This window comes from Balaenoptera musculus, chromosome 10, assembly GCF_009873245.2.
Source record: "Balaenoptera musculus isolate JJ_BM4_2016_0621 chromosome 10, mBalMus1.pri.v3, whole genome shotgun sequence".
Classification (NCBI taxonomy): domain Eukaryota; kingdom Metazoa; phylum Chordata; class Mammalia; order Artiodactyla; family Balaenopteridae; genus Balaenoptera; species Balaenoptera musculus.
Window position 1 is genome coordinate 51,156,362 of NC_045794.1, and position 15,055 is coordinate 51,171,416.

The 15,055-nt window shown below is 38.8% G+C and overlaps 1 protein-coding gene across 1 annotated transcript in view; it reads left to right on the plus strand.

The window, feature by feature from the left end:
* Positions 1–14,683, plus strand: part of RXYLT1 (ribitol xylosyltransferase 1) — a 33,924-nt gene extending 19,241 nt beyond the window's left edge. The window contains exons 4-6 of the mRNA XM_036867100.1: positions 2,651–2,965; positions 5,039–5,209; positions 14,256–14,683. Coding sequence (XP_036722995.1) covers positions 2,651–2,965; positions 5,039–5,209; positions 14,256–14,673 — 904 coding nt within the window. The 3' untranslated portion in view covers positions 14,674–14,683. The remainder of the gene's footprint in view (positions 1–2,650; positions 2,966–5,038; positions 5,210–14,255) is intronic.
* The last annotated feature ends 372 nt before the right edge of the window (positions 14,684–15,055 follow it).

Below are 15,055 nucleotides of genomic sequence, written 5' to 3' on the forward strand. Positions count from 1 at the left end.
TATTTCATTATTTTTTATGGCTGAATAATATTCCATTGTGTATGTGTACCACATCTTCTTTCTCCATTCATCTGTCAATGGACATTTAGGTTGTTTCCATGTCTTGGCTATTGTGAATAGTGCTGCTATGAACGTTGGGGTGCATGTATCTTTTTGAATTATAGTTTTATCTGGATATATGCCCAGGAGTGGGATTGCTGGATCATATGGCAACTCTATTTTTAGTTTTTTGAGGAACCTCCAAACTGTTTTCCATAGTGGCTGCACCAATTTACATTCCCGCCAACAGTGTAGGAAGGTTCCCTTTTCTGCACACCCTCCCCAGCATTTGTAACTTGTATACATTTTAATGATGGCCATTCTGACTGGCGTGAGGTGGTACCTCATTGTAGTTTTGATTTGCATTTCTCCCCACTTAGTTCTTACTGTCCCCTTACTTCTCATTCACTTCAACCCACTGCAGTCTGACTAACACACCTCCCAGCACACACACAGCTATCTGAATCTTATGGGATTTTTTTTTTTTACCCCTAAAGTTTCTTTACCTAAATCTGTGCTTTCCAAACTGTATAATAAAGCACCCTGGGGCACCACAAAATATTTTAAATATTTGTAGGAATCACAATTATACTTCACATCTGTCAAACACCATGCAAACTAGTTTGAGGTAGTTCACAGTTTCAACATTAGATCACCCTACATCCATTTCAGAGATGTCATACATTTGTGGAGCTGGATTTCCTATGGTTGCTGTGATCAAATCCAAGTACTGTGCAAAAATCAAAGTGGAACAGGCAGTGACCGTGGTAGTGTCCTCTCTGATTCCAAGGTTTGAGAAGTTGTGTAGTGCTCAACGGGTGCACACATCCCATTATTAAGTATGTGTGGTTAGTTAAGAATGAAATAGGAATATTATTTTTTCCTTCAGTGTATGTGTATTATTTCTTAAGTGGCTTCTAAGCTCTTAGGACATAAATACTAAGTTATTTGGATCTAACAACTTAAAAAACTGAACCATTACTCATTTCTTCTGGCTTGAAAAAATTACTAAAACACTGAAAGTCTTGGGAACCAAGAAAATTTGGGAACCTCCGATCTATACCTTAGCTCCGGAGCATTGACCCCAGGGGCTTTCACTATTACTTGAACATGGCCTTGAGGTCTAGAAAACCAATTAGTCAGAGCATAAGAGCTGACATGCCTGCTTGCCGGAATGTGAGAGCATTCTACAAAAAGAGAGCTGTGGAGATTCCAAGATGGGTCAAATGTGCCCTGAATGAATCATACTTTTGTTAATTTGTGTCGATCAATAAAATTAGAACTATTCCCACCTATAATTTTAAAGGAGAGAAAAAGTGTTCATGTACTACCAATAATAAGTATTTTAAACCTATCATAATTATCATCATCCTCTTTAAAGTGCTTTCTAACCCCACAGATTCTGCCCATTCTCTTAAATTCCTAAATGATCGCTGAATTATTTGGCATCTTCCTGTCCAAGGCAGACTCAAAATGCAGTTCTGATCCCTGTAGCTTATCACTGTAGAATAATGTCATAGAATTCATACGGTACGTATACAGACAAAATACATATTTATATTTTGTGTTTTAACTAATATCTACTAATTCGAGTACTTGTTAACCATAGTGTCATGGGAATGACTCAAGCTCTGAAGTTAGATCTTGATTCAAGACTTGATGCTGCCGTCACAGGTTGTGCAACTTAAGCCTGATTTCCCAAATGCAAAATGGGGGACTAATCTCCTCTGCAGAGTTGTTGTGGAGGTTAAAGATAACCTGTGCAGAGTGCCTACATATCATGTATGTAAAAGGCATTTAATAATGTTAGTTTTTATCCCCAACAATAAGCAAAAAAAGCAGGATTTCAGCATATTTGTACTAAATATTAAAAGATTCTAGCAAGTTATAAAGAAATGTTTGAGCAGGTTGCAAAGGATCTAGGACCATTGTAACTAAGTTTACGATAGGTTAAATGGTATTTTTTGTATTTAATACATATTCGTGTAAAATATTTCAATGGTATTGGTTGTTCGAAGCAGCACATAATATGAAATGTGAGTTATGAAATGTATCTATTCCTTTTATGATATTTTTTAAATACCTTAAATAATAGAGAGTAATACAATAGATTCCCATTTACCCACCACCTAGAACTAACAAGTTCTGGCTCTCTGTCATATTTGCTTCAGATATTTAACTTTCCTCATAAAAGAATTAGATATTTCCAGTAAAGGCAATAAATGCTCTCTTTGTATTGTTCCTCAGGCCCTTTCCTCTTCCTTCCTCCTAAGAGACAACCACTAACTATCGTGAATTTGTTATATATATCTTCCCATTCAAATTTTTATATTTATACTTTTACTAGATATATAAGGTAAATATTTTTTCCTGTGGGTACTTTCAAATTTGCATATAATTAATCTGTCTACAACCAAAGTTTCCCATTAATCTACATCTATGTCCCATCATCCAGAGTTGTTCAAAAAAACATGTGTTATAGAAATTATTTCTAGAAAGAATATGGATTAAGTTTCATTATATACTTTATATAAAATGATTTAAAACTTCTGATACCAAATACTTTTGTTCTCTTTTTGTTTGTCTCTTGTTTTTGTTTTGTTTTTAACAGCTTCATCACTGGTCCAGCTGTGGTCCCAGGGTACTTCTCTGTTGATGAGAATAATGTGGTACTCATTCTAAATGGAAGAGAAAAAGCAAAGGTCTTTTATGCCACCCAGTGGTTACTTTATGCACAAAATTTAGTGCAAACTCAAAAACTCCAGCATCTTGCTGTTGTTTTGCTTGGAAATGAACATTGTAATAATGAGTGGATAAACCAGTTTCTCAAAAGAAATGGAGGCTCTGTGGAACTACTTTTCATAATATATGACAGCCCCTGGATTAATAACATGGATGTTTTTCAGTGGCCTTTAGGAGTAGCAACGTAAGTACCAAATATTATTACATGTTTTTAGACTCTAAGATCTGAATTTCTGTATCAGCAAGATTGTGTTTTAAATTTGTAATAAATGTAGTTCTTCTGAGCTCATTGAGGCCATGTACAACCTTTTCTATGGGCAAAAATATGGTTTGGTCTCATGCTTTGGTAATAATAATGATGTTTTTAGAGTATTTTAGACTTTTATGAGGAGAGCAGATGAGTTACATTTTTGTATTTTAGAACCCCAAGTCATAGGATAAATTTTCAAGTTTATCAATAGTACCTTACAGAAATGTTTAGCAGTGGATGGCAGACAGACGGACCTTCTTAAAACAATTATAGAATCTATATAACTATACCTATATAACTATATAGATACAGAGTTTTCTTAAATCCTTACTTTATTTTTTTTGGGGGGGGGGGGCGCCATGCCACATGGCATGTGGAATCCTAGTTCCCTGACCAGGAATCGAACCCATGCCCCCTGCAGTGGAAGCGTGGTGTCTTAACCACTGGACCGCCAGCAAAGTCCCCTTAAATCCTTACTTTAGATCCAATATTAAATGAAGAGCACACTGACCCTGGGGTTTGGGAGGATTATAATATACTCAGGTCTGCGACTAAGACTGATAGAATTTGCACAAATCTGTTGTGTAAAAAGAAAGGGTAATTAAATAGTATGTAATATATGTAAAGTCTTTCTATAGAACTGGAAACTTATTTTGTATCACTCTGTTAATAGAGGGCCTTTGAATAACAGTAAGTTGACTTTAAGTTGCCACTAGTACATAAACTTCCTGATGGCAGGGATTTTTGTCTCTTTTGTTCACTACTTTATCTGTAGAGCCTAAAACAGTGCCTACAGAGTAGGCACTCAATAAATATTTGTTGAATGGATGAATTATGAAATAGCTCAGTAATATGATACTGTATTTGAATCAGATGTTCGTTATGAATTATTTTATCACTGGTTACAAAATGTGACCTTAGACTGCTGCCCAGTTGGCTACACAAATATCACCAGGAAAGCACATTAATAAGACATATTCCCTGGCCTTCCACAACAAAATTCTGACTCAGCAGGCTTAGGATAGGGCAGACAAAAAGGTTTGTTAGATATAGCCAAGTTTAAGGTGCTCTGAAAAATCTATCCCTTGTGTAGAGCCTATATTTGTAAAATGTTTTGAAACAAAAGAATTACTTCTTCACAGTAACTCTGGTAATGTTGGACAAAGCCAGTATCTTTTCTGTAGATCAGTGGTTCTCAACCAGGTGCAATTTCACCACCACCCCCGCCCCCAGGAGATATTTGGCAATGTCTGGAGATATATTTGGTTGTTACAAGTGGAGAGAGGAGGTTGTACTGGCATCTGGTGGATAGAGGCCAGGGCTGCTGCTAAATATCTTACAATGTAGAGGACAGCCTCCACAATGGAGAATTATCTGGCCCAAATGGCAGTAATGCTGAGATCGAGAAAACCTGTTATAGACTAACTGTTACGTTAAGCTTTGCTGTTACGTGAAGGTTGTAGCTCAGGCACATAACTTGATGCCTGGAATTACCAAATGCCCATTAGAATGGGCCAGTTGCAACAGGCCTTTCCTGTGTGGGATGTAAGGGTTTTTTTTTTTATCTACTTGATAAGCCTTTGGAGTTGGAGTTCTTTGTTATAGCAATATGTATTCTGTAATCTTTCCATCACCTGCCTAAAACATTAATTAAATCATGATTATTATGAATGTAGAAGATTCTTTATACCTTTAAGGTCTTAAATTCAACCTGTCTTATAACTTCATGTAAGTAATGGAAGTTGAAGAATATAAAAAACAAAGCACTTTAGGCACATAGTCTCTATAGCAATTTTGTAAAAGATGTCAAAGTGAGAATTTTTTTTTAAGTCAGTAGATTTAGGAACTTTTCCAAAGTAAGAATGGAAAATTATAATTTGGGGTTTAGAAAATCATATTTTAAATCTCTTTTCTCTACATCATCATACTACCTAAGATGTTGGATTTTGGAAATTTTGCTAGCCCTATTGTCATATATTATTAACTCACATGTACTTGTTTTTATAGATACAGGAATTTTCCTGTGGTGGAGGCGAATTGGTCAATGCTGCATAATGAAAGACCATACTTGTGTAATTTCGTAGGAACCATTTATGAAAATTCATCCAGACAAGCACTAATGAACATTTTGAAACAAGATGGGAATGATAAGCTTTGTTGGGTTTCAGCAAGAGAACAGTAAGTTCTATGTCTACTTGATTCATCCATTTTGTCTCCAATCTGAGAGTTGCTTTGTGTGACAGCACAGGTTTTCACAGACATTTTTAACTCCATTAATACCAGTCTTTCTCCAGAAGATACATTAGTAATTAAAGTTGTGAAGAAACTATGTTATATACATTAAAAATAGAGAGACTCTCCTATAGTCCATCTTGAAGGGGAATGCTGGTAACTGTCATATGCAAATGTCAATTGTTCAGGTTTCCTCAATAATATTTGTTAGTCAGATTTGAACACAGGAGATTGTAAATGACAGTAACGGTCTTAGGTTCATCTCTGAGATGTTCGGCAAACCAGTTCAGTGTTCCAAGACTGGCATGCCATACTCCTCACACCTTCAGGAACCTGACACCACCCTGAGGACAGAGGCCATGTACTATTCTTCTTTGAATCCCCAGATGTAACATAGGACCTTGAATAAAGTAGGCCAGGATAAGTGGGGAATAGATGGATGGATGGATGGATGAATGGATGGATTTAACTGGGTTAACTTTCTTCCATCTTTTACATGGTAATCATGAAACAGGTGTTCATGGACTGAAGGAAGAAATTTGGGGATCATTTATTTTATTTTTAGATAAATAAATGGAGTTTCATGTGTAAAGCAGAGTCATCAGAGAAGTAATGCCTAAAAAAAAATGTCCTTTTAGATCTAGAAATACATTAATTGGAGCAGATACTCTCTTTTAGAAAGCCTGACTCTACTACAACCAAGAATACTCTACCCAGCAAGACTCTCATTCAAATTTGATGGAGTGATCAAAAGCTTTACAGACAAACAGAAGCGAAAAGAGTACAGCACCAGCCTTACAACAAATGTTAAAGGAACTTCTCTAAGTGAAAAGAGAAAATGCCGCAACTAGAAAGAAGAAGATTACAAAATGAAAGAAGTAAAGGCAAACATACAGTGAAAGTAGGAAATCACCACACACGAAGCTGGTAGGGAGGTTAAAATACAAAAGTAGTAAAATCCTCCATATCCATGATAAGCAGTTAAGGCAGCAGTCCCCAACCTTTTTGGCACAAGGGACCAGTTTTGTGGAAGACAGTTTTTCCACAGACTTGGGGTGGTGGGGCTGTTGATGGTTTGGGGATGATTCAAGTGCATTCATTACATTTACTGTGTGTACTTTATTTCTATTATTATTACATTGTAATATATAATGAAATAATTATACAACTCACCATAATACAGAATCAGTGGGAGCCCTGAGCTTGTTTTCCTGCAGCTAGATGGTCCCATCTGGGGGTGATGGGAGACAGTGACACCCGAAGTGTGTTGCTTATGTCCAGTCTACTCCATAAGATGCAGCTTGTCACTTGCCACTCACTGACAGGGTTTTTTTTTTTTTTAATTAATTTACTTATTTGGTTGTGCCGGGTCTTAGTTGCAGCACGTGGGCTCCTTAGTTGAGGCAGTCAGACTCCTTAGTTGTGGTCCGGGGCTCCTTAGTTGCGGCTCGCAGGCTCCTTAGTTGTGGCATGTGAACTCTTAGTTGCAGCATGCATGTGGCATCTGGTTCCCTGACCAGGGTTCCCTGACCAGGGATTGAACCCAGGCCCCCTGCATTGGGAGCATGGAGTCTTATCCACTGTGCCACCAGGGAAGTCCCACTGATAGGGTTTTGATATGAGTCTGCAAGCAATTGATTTATTATGGTCTCTGTACAGTCAAACCTCTCTGCTAATGATAATCTGTATTTGCAGCCACTCCCCAGCGCTAGCATCGCTGCCTCAGCTCCACCTCAGATCATCAGGCATTAGATTCTCAAGGAGCACGCAACTTAGATCCCTCACATGCACAGTTCACAGTAGGGTTCGCCCTCCTATGAGAATCTAATGCTGCCACTGATCTGACAGGAGGTGGAGCTCAGGTGGTAATGAGAGCATTGGGGAGCGGCTGTAAATACAGATGAAGCTTTGCTCACTCGCCCGCCACTCACCTCCTGCTGTGCGGCCCAGTTCCTAACAGGCCACGGACCACTGCCGGTCTGTGGCCCAGGGGTTGGGACCCCTGAGTTAAGGGATACACAAAACAATTAGATGTAGAATATGATATCAAAAACAGTAATTGGGAGGATTTCCCTGGTGGTCCAATGGTTAAGAATGCACCTTTCAATGCAGGGGACACGGGTTTGATCCCTGGTTGGGGAACTAAGATCCTACATGCTGCGGGGCAACTAAGCCCACACACCACAGCTATTGAGCTCACGTGCCTCAATGACAGAGTCCGTGTACCACAAACTATAGAGTCCACGTGTTCTGGAGCCTACACGCCACAACTAGAGAGAGAAAATCTACACACCACAACTAGAGAGAAGCACGCGCGCCACAATGAAGAGACTGTGCGCTGTAACGAAAGATTCCCACATGCCTCAACAGAGATCCCATGTGCCAGAACTAAGACCCGACACAGCCAAAAAATAAAGAAAATAAATAAATAAAATAAATAAATATTTTAAAAGTGAAGAATAAAAACCATATAATCATCTCAATAGAAAAAACTTTGGATAAAGTTCAGCATCCATTTATGATAAAAACTTTCCAGAAAGTGGGCATAGAGGGAGCATACCTCAACATAAAAAAGCCATATATGACAGATCCACAGCTAACATCATACTCAATGGTGAAAAGCTGAAAGCATTTCCTCTGAGATCAGGAACAAGACAAGGATGCCAACTCTCACTGCTTTTATTCAACATAGTTTTGTAAGTCCTAGCCACAGCAATCAGAGAAGAAAAAGAAACAAAAGGAATCCAAATTGGAAAGAAAGAAGTAAAACTGTCACATTTGCAGATGACATGATACTATACATAGAAAATCCTAAAGACGCCACCAGAAAACTACTAGAGCTCATCAATGAATTCAGTAGAGTCGCAGGATTCAAAATTAATATACAGAAGTTGGTTGCATTTCTGTACACTAACAATGAACTATGAGAAAGAGAAATTAAGGAAACAATCTCATATACCATCTCATCAAAAAGACTAAAATACCTAGGAATAAACCTACCTAGGGAGGTAAAAGATCTACACTCAGAAAACTATAAGACACTGATGAAAGAAATTGAAGATAACACAAACAGATGGAAAGATATACCTTGTTCTTGGATTGAAAAAATTAATATTGTTAAAATGACCATACTATCCAATGCAATCTACAGATTCAATGCAATCCCTATCAAAATATCAATGGCATTCTTCACAGAATTAGAACAAATCATTTTAAAATTCGTATGGAAACACGAAAGACCCCAAATAGCCAAAACAATCTTGAGAAAGAGAAACAGAGCTGGAGGAATCACGCTCCCTGACTTCAGACTATACTACAAAGCTGCAGTCATCAAATCAGTATGGTACCAGCACAGAAACAGACACATAGATCAATGGAACAGACTAGAGAGCACAGAAATAAACCCACACACTTATGGTCAATTTAGCTATGACAAAGGAGGAAAGAATATACAATGGAGAAAAGACATTCTCTTCAATAAGTGGTGCTGGGAAAATTGGACAGCTACCTGTAAAAGAATGAAATTAGAACATTTGCTAACACCATAAAAAAAATAAGCTCAAAATGGATTAAAGACCTAAATATAAGACCAGATACTATAAAATTCCTAGAAGAAAGCATAGGCAGAATACTCTTTGACATAAATCACAGCAATATTTTTTTGAATCTGTCTCCTAAAGTAAAGGAAGCAAAAGCAAAAATAAACATATGGGACCTAATTAAACCTAAAAGCCTTTTGCACAGCAAAGGAAACCATCAACAGAATGAAAAAACAACCTACTGAATGGGAGAAGATATTTGCAAATGATACGACTGATAAGGGGTTGATATCCAACATATATAAACAGCTCATCCAACTCAACATCAAAAAAGCAAACAACCTGATTAAATAGTGGGCAGAAGGACTGAAAAGACATTTTTCCAAAGAGGAAATGCAGATGGCCAACACACACATGAAAAGATGCTCAACATTGGTAATCATCAGGGAAATGCAAAGCAAAACCACAATGAGATATCACCTCATACCTGTCAGAATGGCTTATACCTTATACCTGTCAGAATGGCTATCAAAAAGAGCACAAATAGGGCTTCCCTGGTGGCGCAGTGGTTGAGAGTCTGCCTGCGGATGCAGGGGACACGGGTTGGAGCCCTGGTCTGGGAGGATCCCACATGCCGCGGAGCAACCGGGCCTGTGAGCCACAACTACTGAGCCTGCACGTCTGGAGCCTGTGCTCCGCAACGGGAGAGGCCGCGATGCTGAGAGGCCCGTGCACCGCGATGAGGAGTAGCCCCCGCTTGCCGCAACTGGAGAAAGCCCTAGCACAGAAACGAAGACCCAACATAGCAACCAATCAATCAATTAAATAAATAAATCTTTAAAAAAAAAAAAAAAAAGAGCACAAGTAACAAATATTGGCGAGGATGTGGAGACAAGGGCACTGTTGGTAGGAATGTAAACTGGTGCAGCTGCTGTGGAAAACAGTATGGAGATTTCTTAAAAAACTAAAGATAGAACCACTGCGTGATGCAGCAGTTCCATTCCTGGGTATATACAAAAACAAAAAAACTGGAAAAAAAACAAAAACACTAATTTGAAAAGATACCAATACATGCACCCCAATGTTCATAGAAGCATTATTTACGACTGCCAAAATATGGAAGCAAACCAAGCATCCATCAACAGATGAATGGATAAAGAAGATGTGGTATATATATATAATGGAATACTAATCAGCCATAAAAAAGAACGAAATTTTGCCATTTGCAGCAACATGGATGGACTTGGAGGGTGTTATGCTAAGTGAAATAAGTCAGACAGAGAAAGACAAATACTGTTTAATATCACTTAATGTGGAGTCTTAAAAATGCAACAAACTAGTGAATAAGACAAAAAAGAAGCAGACTCACAGATACAGAGAACAAGCTAGTGGTTACCAGTGAGGAGAGGGAAGCAGGAGAGGCAATTTAGAGGTAGAGGAGGAAGAAGGGTTATTATGTGATTATATGAAATTATGTGTGTGAAACTTTTGAAAATTATAAAGCATTATACAATTTAAGAAATCTTTCATTCAAAGAAAAGGGGTTGGAAATTGTAAAAAATAACCAATCAATCAGGCATAGAAATACAAAAAAAAAAAAAGGGAAAAAAAGAAATCCTGACTCTATTGCTAGTGTAATCATATCCATTCAGTATTGCTAGCGCAATCATATATTTTTTTTAACATCTTTATTGGAATATAATTGCTTTACACTGTTGTGTTAGTTTCTGTTGTATAACAAAGTGAATCAGCTATATGTATATGTATATCCCCATATCCCCTCCCTCTTGCATCTCCCTCCCACCCTCCCTATCCCACCCCTCTAGGTGGTCACAAAGCACTGAGCTGATCTCCCTGTGCTATGCGGCTGCTTCCCACTAGCTATCTATTTTACATTTGGTAGTGTATATATGTCCATGCCACTCTCTCACTTCATCCCAGCTTACCCTTCCCCCTCCCCGTGTCCTCAAGTCCATTCTCTACGTCTGCATCTTTATTCCTGTCCTGCCCCTGGGTTCTTCAGAACTTTTTTTTTTTTAGAGTCCATATATATGTGTTAGCATATGGTATTTGATTTTCTCTTTCTGACATACTTCACTCTGTATGACAGACTCTAGGTCCATCCACCTCACTACAAATAACTCAATTTTGTTTCTTTTTATGGCTGAGTAATATTCCACTGTATATATGTGCCGCATCTTCTTTATCCATTCATCTGTCGATGGACACTTAGGTTGCTTCCATGTCCTGGCTATTGTAAATAGAGCTGCAATGAACATTGTGGTACATGACTCTTGTTGAATTATGGTTTTCTCAGGGTATATGCCCAGTAGTGGATTGCTGGGCCATATGGTAGTTCTATTTTTAGTTTCTTTAAGGACCCTCCATACTGTTCTCCATAGTGGCTGTATCAATTTACATTCCCACCAACAGTGCAGGAGGGTTCCCTTTTCTCCACACCCTCTCCAGCATTTATTGTTGGTAGATTTTTTGATGATGGCCATTTTGACTGGTGTGAGGTGATACCTCATTGTAATTTTGATTTGCATTTCTCTAATGGCTAGTGTAATCATATTATATCCATTCAGTCAACAAATATTTTTCAAGCAACTGCTATATGCCAAAAACTATTTTAGCCATAAAGGGATAGAGCAGTGAGCAAAACAGTCAAAAGAGTCCATGCCCTCTTAGAACTTAAATGCTTATTGGAGGAGGCAAACCAATAAAATATATTGTGTCATATATATATAGTGTCAGACGGTGATAAATACCATGTAAAAAAATTGAGCAGAGGAGGGGAATGTAGAGAGGACTTGGGATCAGGAGTGGAGCATTTGATATTTTAGAATAGCCAAGGAAAGTGCTAGTTAGAAGTTTACATTTAAGCACAGGACTGAAAAAGGCAGAGGGGTGAGCCTCATGTCTATTTGGGAGAAGAGTTGCCCAGGCAGAGGGAAGAGCAAATATAAAGGCCTAAGGTGGAAGCATGCTTACTATGTGTGAGGAACAAGGGACAGTGTGCCTAGAATGGAATGAGTGAGGGCAAAATAACAAAGCTTACTGTGGGAACAGAATTATTCTTGAAATCCCTCTCCTACCATTGAGCCAGGAGGTGGAGTAGGTGTCCTCCTTGCTTCTCATTGCTGCTTCCAGACCACTCTCCCTTTTCCCTCCCTAAAACCTCCAATTTTGAATCTCATACCAGCAGACAAAACTATCCATTATTCTTTCTCTTTGAAATCATAAGGGGGAAGGGATAAACTAGGAGACTGGGATTGACATATACACACTACTATATATGAAGTAGATAACTAATAAGAACCTATTTATAGCACAGGGAACTCTACTCAATATTCTCTAATGGCCTACATGGGAAAAGACTCTTAAAAAAAGAGTGGAGATATATATATGTATAACTGATTCACTTTGCTGTACACCTGAAACTAATACAACATTGTAAATCAACTATACTCCAATATAAAATTAATTTTTAAAAAACTCCTAAAAGAAAAGAGAAATCATATACTGACCCTTGGGTTTATCCCCTTAATTCTTTGAAGAGTCTAGTTCGTGGCATACTCTCACTCTCTCCGACATTTTTGCAGCCTCATTCTTAGTGATTCCCAAATCCACATAGATGGTCTTTCCATCACACTGGTCTTGCAGTTCCTTTACTTCCTCTCCCACAGTGATCTGGGTCTCCACTTGACCTCAGCCATTCACTGTCATGGTCATTTCCTAGACCTTATGATTACACATACTGCATGATCTCAAATTCCAGCATCTCTCTCTGTAAACATCATTTTCTATCATTCCAGCTCATTCCCTGTAATAATCTGACATCAGCAATTTACTTGGGACTTACAGTTCATTGTTCCTAATACCTTTTCATTGTCCTTCACCCACCTCATCTTTACTTTATTCTTTACCCACTTAAATTTCATAATCAATCATGACTGCATATACATTCAGCTTCCTAGTTCCTTAATCTAGCAAACCCTAACTCTGGTTAAATCCAGCTCTCTTACCTGCTCCATACCTTCACCCGTGCAGCCAAACACACTTGGAGAAAGGTACCAATTGATCTCACTTTAAATATATGACCTTGGGCTTCCCTGGTGGCGCAGTGGTTAAGAATCCGCCTGCGAACGCAGGGGACACGGGTTCGAGCCCTGGTCCGGGAAGATCCCACATGCCGCAGAGCAGCTAAGCCTGTGCACCACAACTACTGAGCCTGCACTCTAGAGCCCACGAGCCACAACCACTGAGCCCACGTGCCACAACTACTGAAGCCCGTGTGCCTAGAGCCCATGCTCCACAACAAGAGAAGCCACCCAGTGAGAAGCCTGCACACTGCAACAAAGAGTAGCCCTTGCTCGCCGCAACTAAAGAAAGCCCGCACACAGCAACAAAGACCCAACGCAGCCAAAAATAAAAATAAATAAATTTATTTAAAAAAAATATATATATATATATATATGACCTTGACCCTTGAGTGTCCAGCAGTCATCCATCTCCCTTGTCCATGTATTCTTCCTCTCTCCTGGAAGACTTTCATACCTTCTTGTCTCTTCCCAACTGCTCTTACCTTATGACCCTATTGCTTATTTCACTGAGAAAATAGGAACAGTCAGGAGGGAACATCTAGTTTTCTAACTAGCCTCTCAGCTTCTACCCTTGCCCCATACAATCTATTCTCAACACAACAGCCAGATAGATTCTGATAAAACATAGATGATGTCAGTTACCCCTCTGATCAAAACTCTGTGTGATGGGTGCTCTGACTTCATCTTCTACACCTCTCCCCTTCAGTTACCCTGCTTTAGCCACCCTGGCTTCCTTGCTGTCCCTTGAACATGCCTGGCACATGCCATCTCATGGCCTTTATGCTTGCTCTGTGCTCTCTTCTTCCCCCAGATATCTGTGTGGTTTGCTTCCTCACCTCTGGCTCCCCTCTCAGATGCCCATGCAGTGAGACACTCCCTGATCACCTATTTACAGTTGCAATACCATCCTACCAAAAACTCCCGCCTCACTTCTCTGCTTTATTTTTCCACACAGCACTTAACACCTTCTAAATAATTTACTGACTTGACCTGGTTACTGTCTGTCTCCACCACTAGAACTGTGATAATAAGCTCCATAAGGGCAGGAATTTGGATGGAGGGTGAGGTAGAGAAAGAAGACAAGCACTCACAAAATTTTGGCTGATATAATTTCATTCAGAAATTGTATGGCCACTAGATTTTTTTAAATGTGTAGCTGTAAACTTCTCAAATTCTTAAATATTTTCAAGAAATCTATTTGGGCAAGATTTTATTCATCTCTTCTGCCTGCCATCTCTATAATGTGTTTACCATTTCTTGTAACCAACATTAAAAGAAAAAATATTTTCTTCCACAAAAGTTATGCTTAGTACAGTGAAAACTTCAGGTTTTTTTCTGATTTTCTAGGTGGCAGCCTCAAGAAACAAATGAAAGCCTTAAGAATTATCAAGATGCCCTGCTTCAGAGTGATCTCACATTGTGCCCAGCAGGAGTGAACACGGAGTGTTACAGAATATATGAGGCTTGCTCCTATGGCTCCGTTCCCGTGGTAGAAGACATAATGACAGCTGGCAGCTGTGCAAATTCGTCTGTTTACCATAATGCTCCTCTGCAGTTACTCAAGTCCATGAATGCTCCCTTTATCTTTATTAAGAACTGGAAGGAACTTCCTGCTATTTTAGAAAAAGAGAAAACTATAATTTTACAAGAAAAGATTCAGAGAAGAAAAAGGTTACTTCAGTGGTATCAGTACTTCAAAGCAGAGCTAAAAATGAGATTTATTAATATTGTGGAAAGTTCATTTCTAAAGAACAATAAAGGTTAACTGTGGTTCATCTTTTTGAGCTAAGGTCTGATTTTTTAAATCATTTCTAATACTGGGTATGTATGCGTGTGTTTGTGTATTTATTAATGTTCTTTAAGTTACCCCTAGACCCTAGATTATGTCTGTAGGATTGACCAAGTACAGCCTTATTGGGCCACTCCTGAAAATAAAGTTAAAATGTTACTCAAACTCATCTGTACAAAGTTGAGTGATTCAGCATAATCAACTCTTCTCATTCATTTAAACCCGCTCTAGAGAAGCAGCATTGTGTAGTGGAAAGACTGGGCTTTGGAGTCGGACAACACCTGGGTTAAAACCTTACCGCTGCACCTGCTGTCTGGGGACCTTGAGCAAGCCACCTCATTGTTCTGAGTCTTGGTTC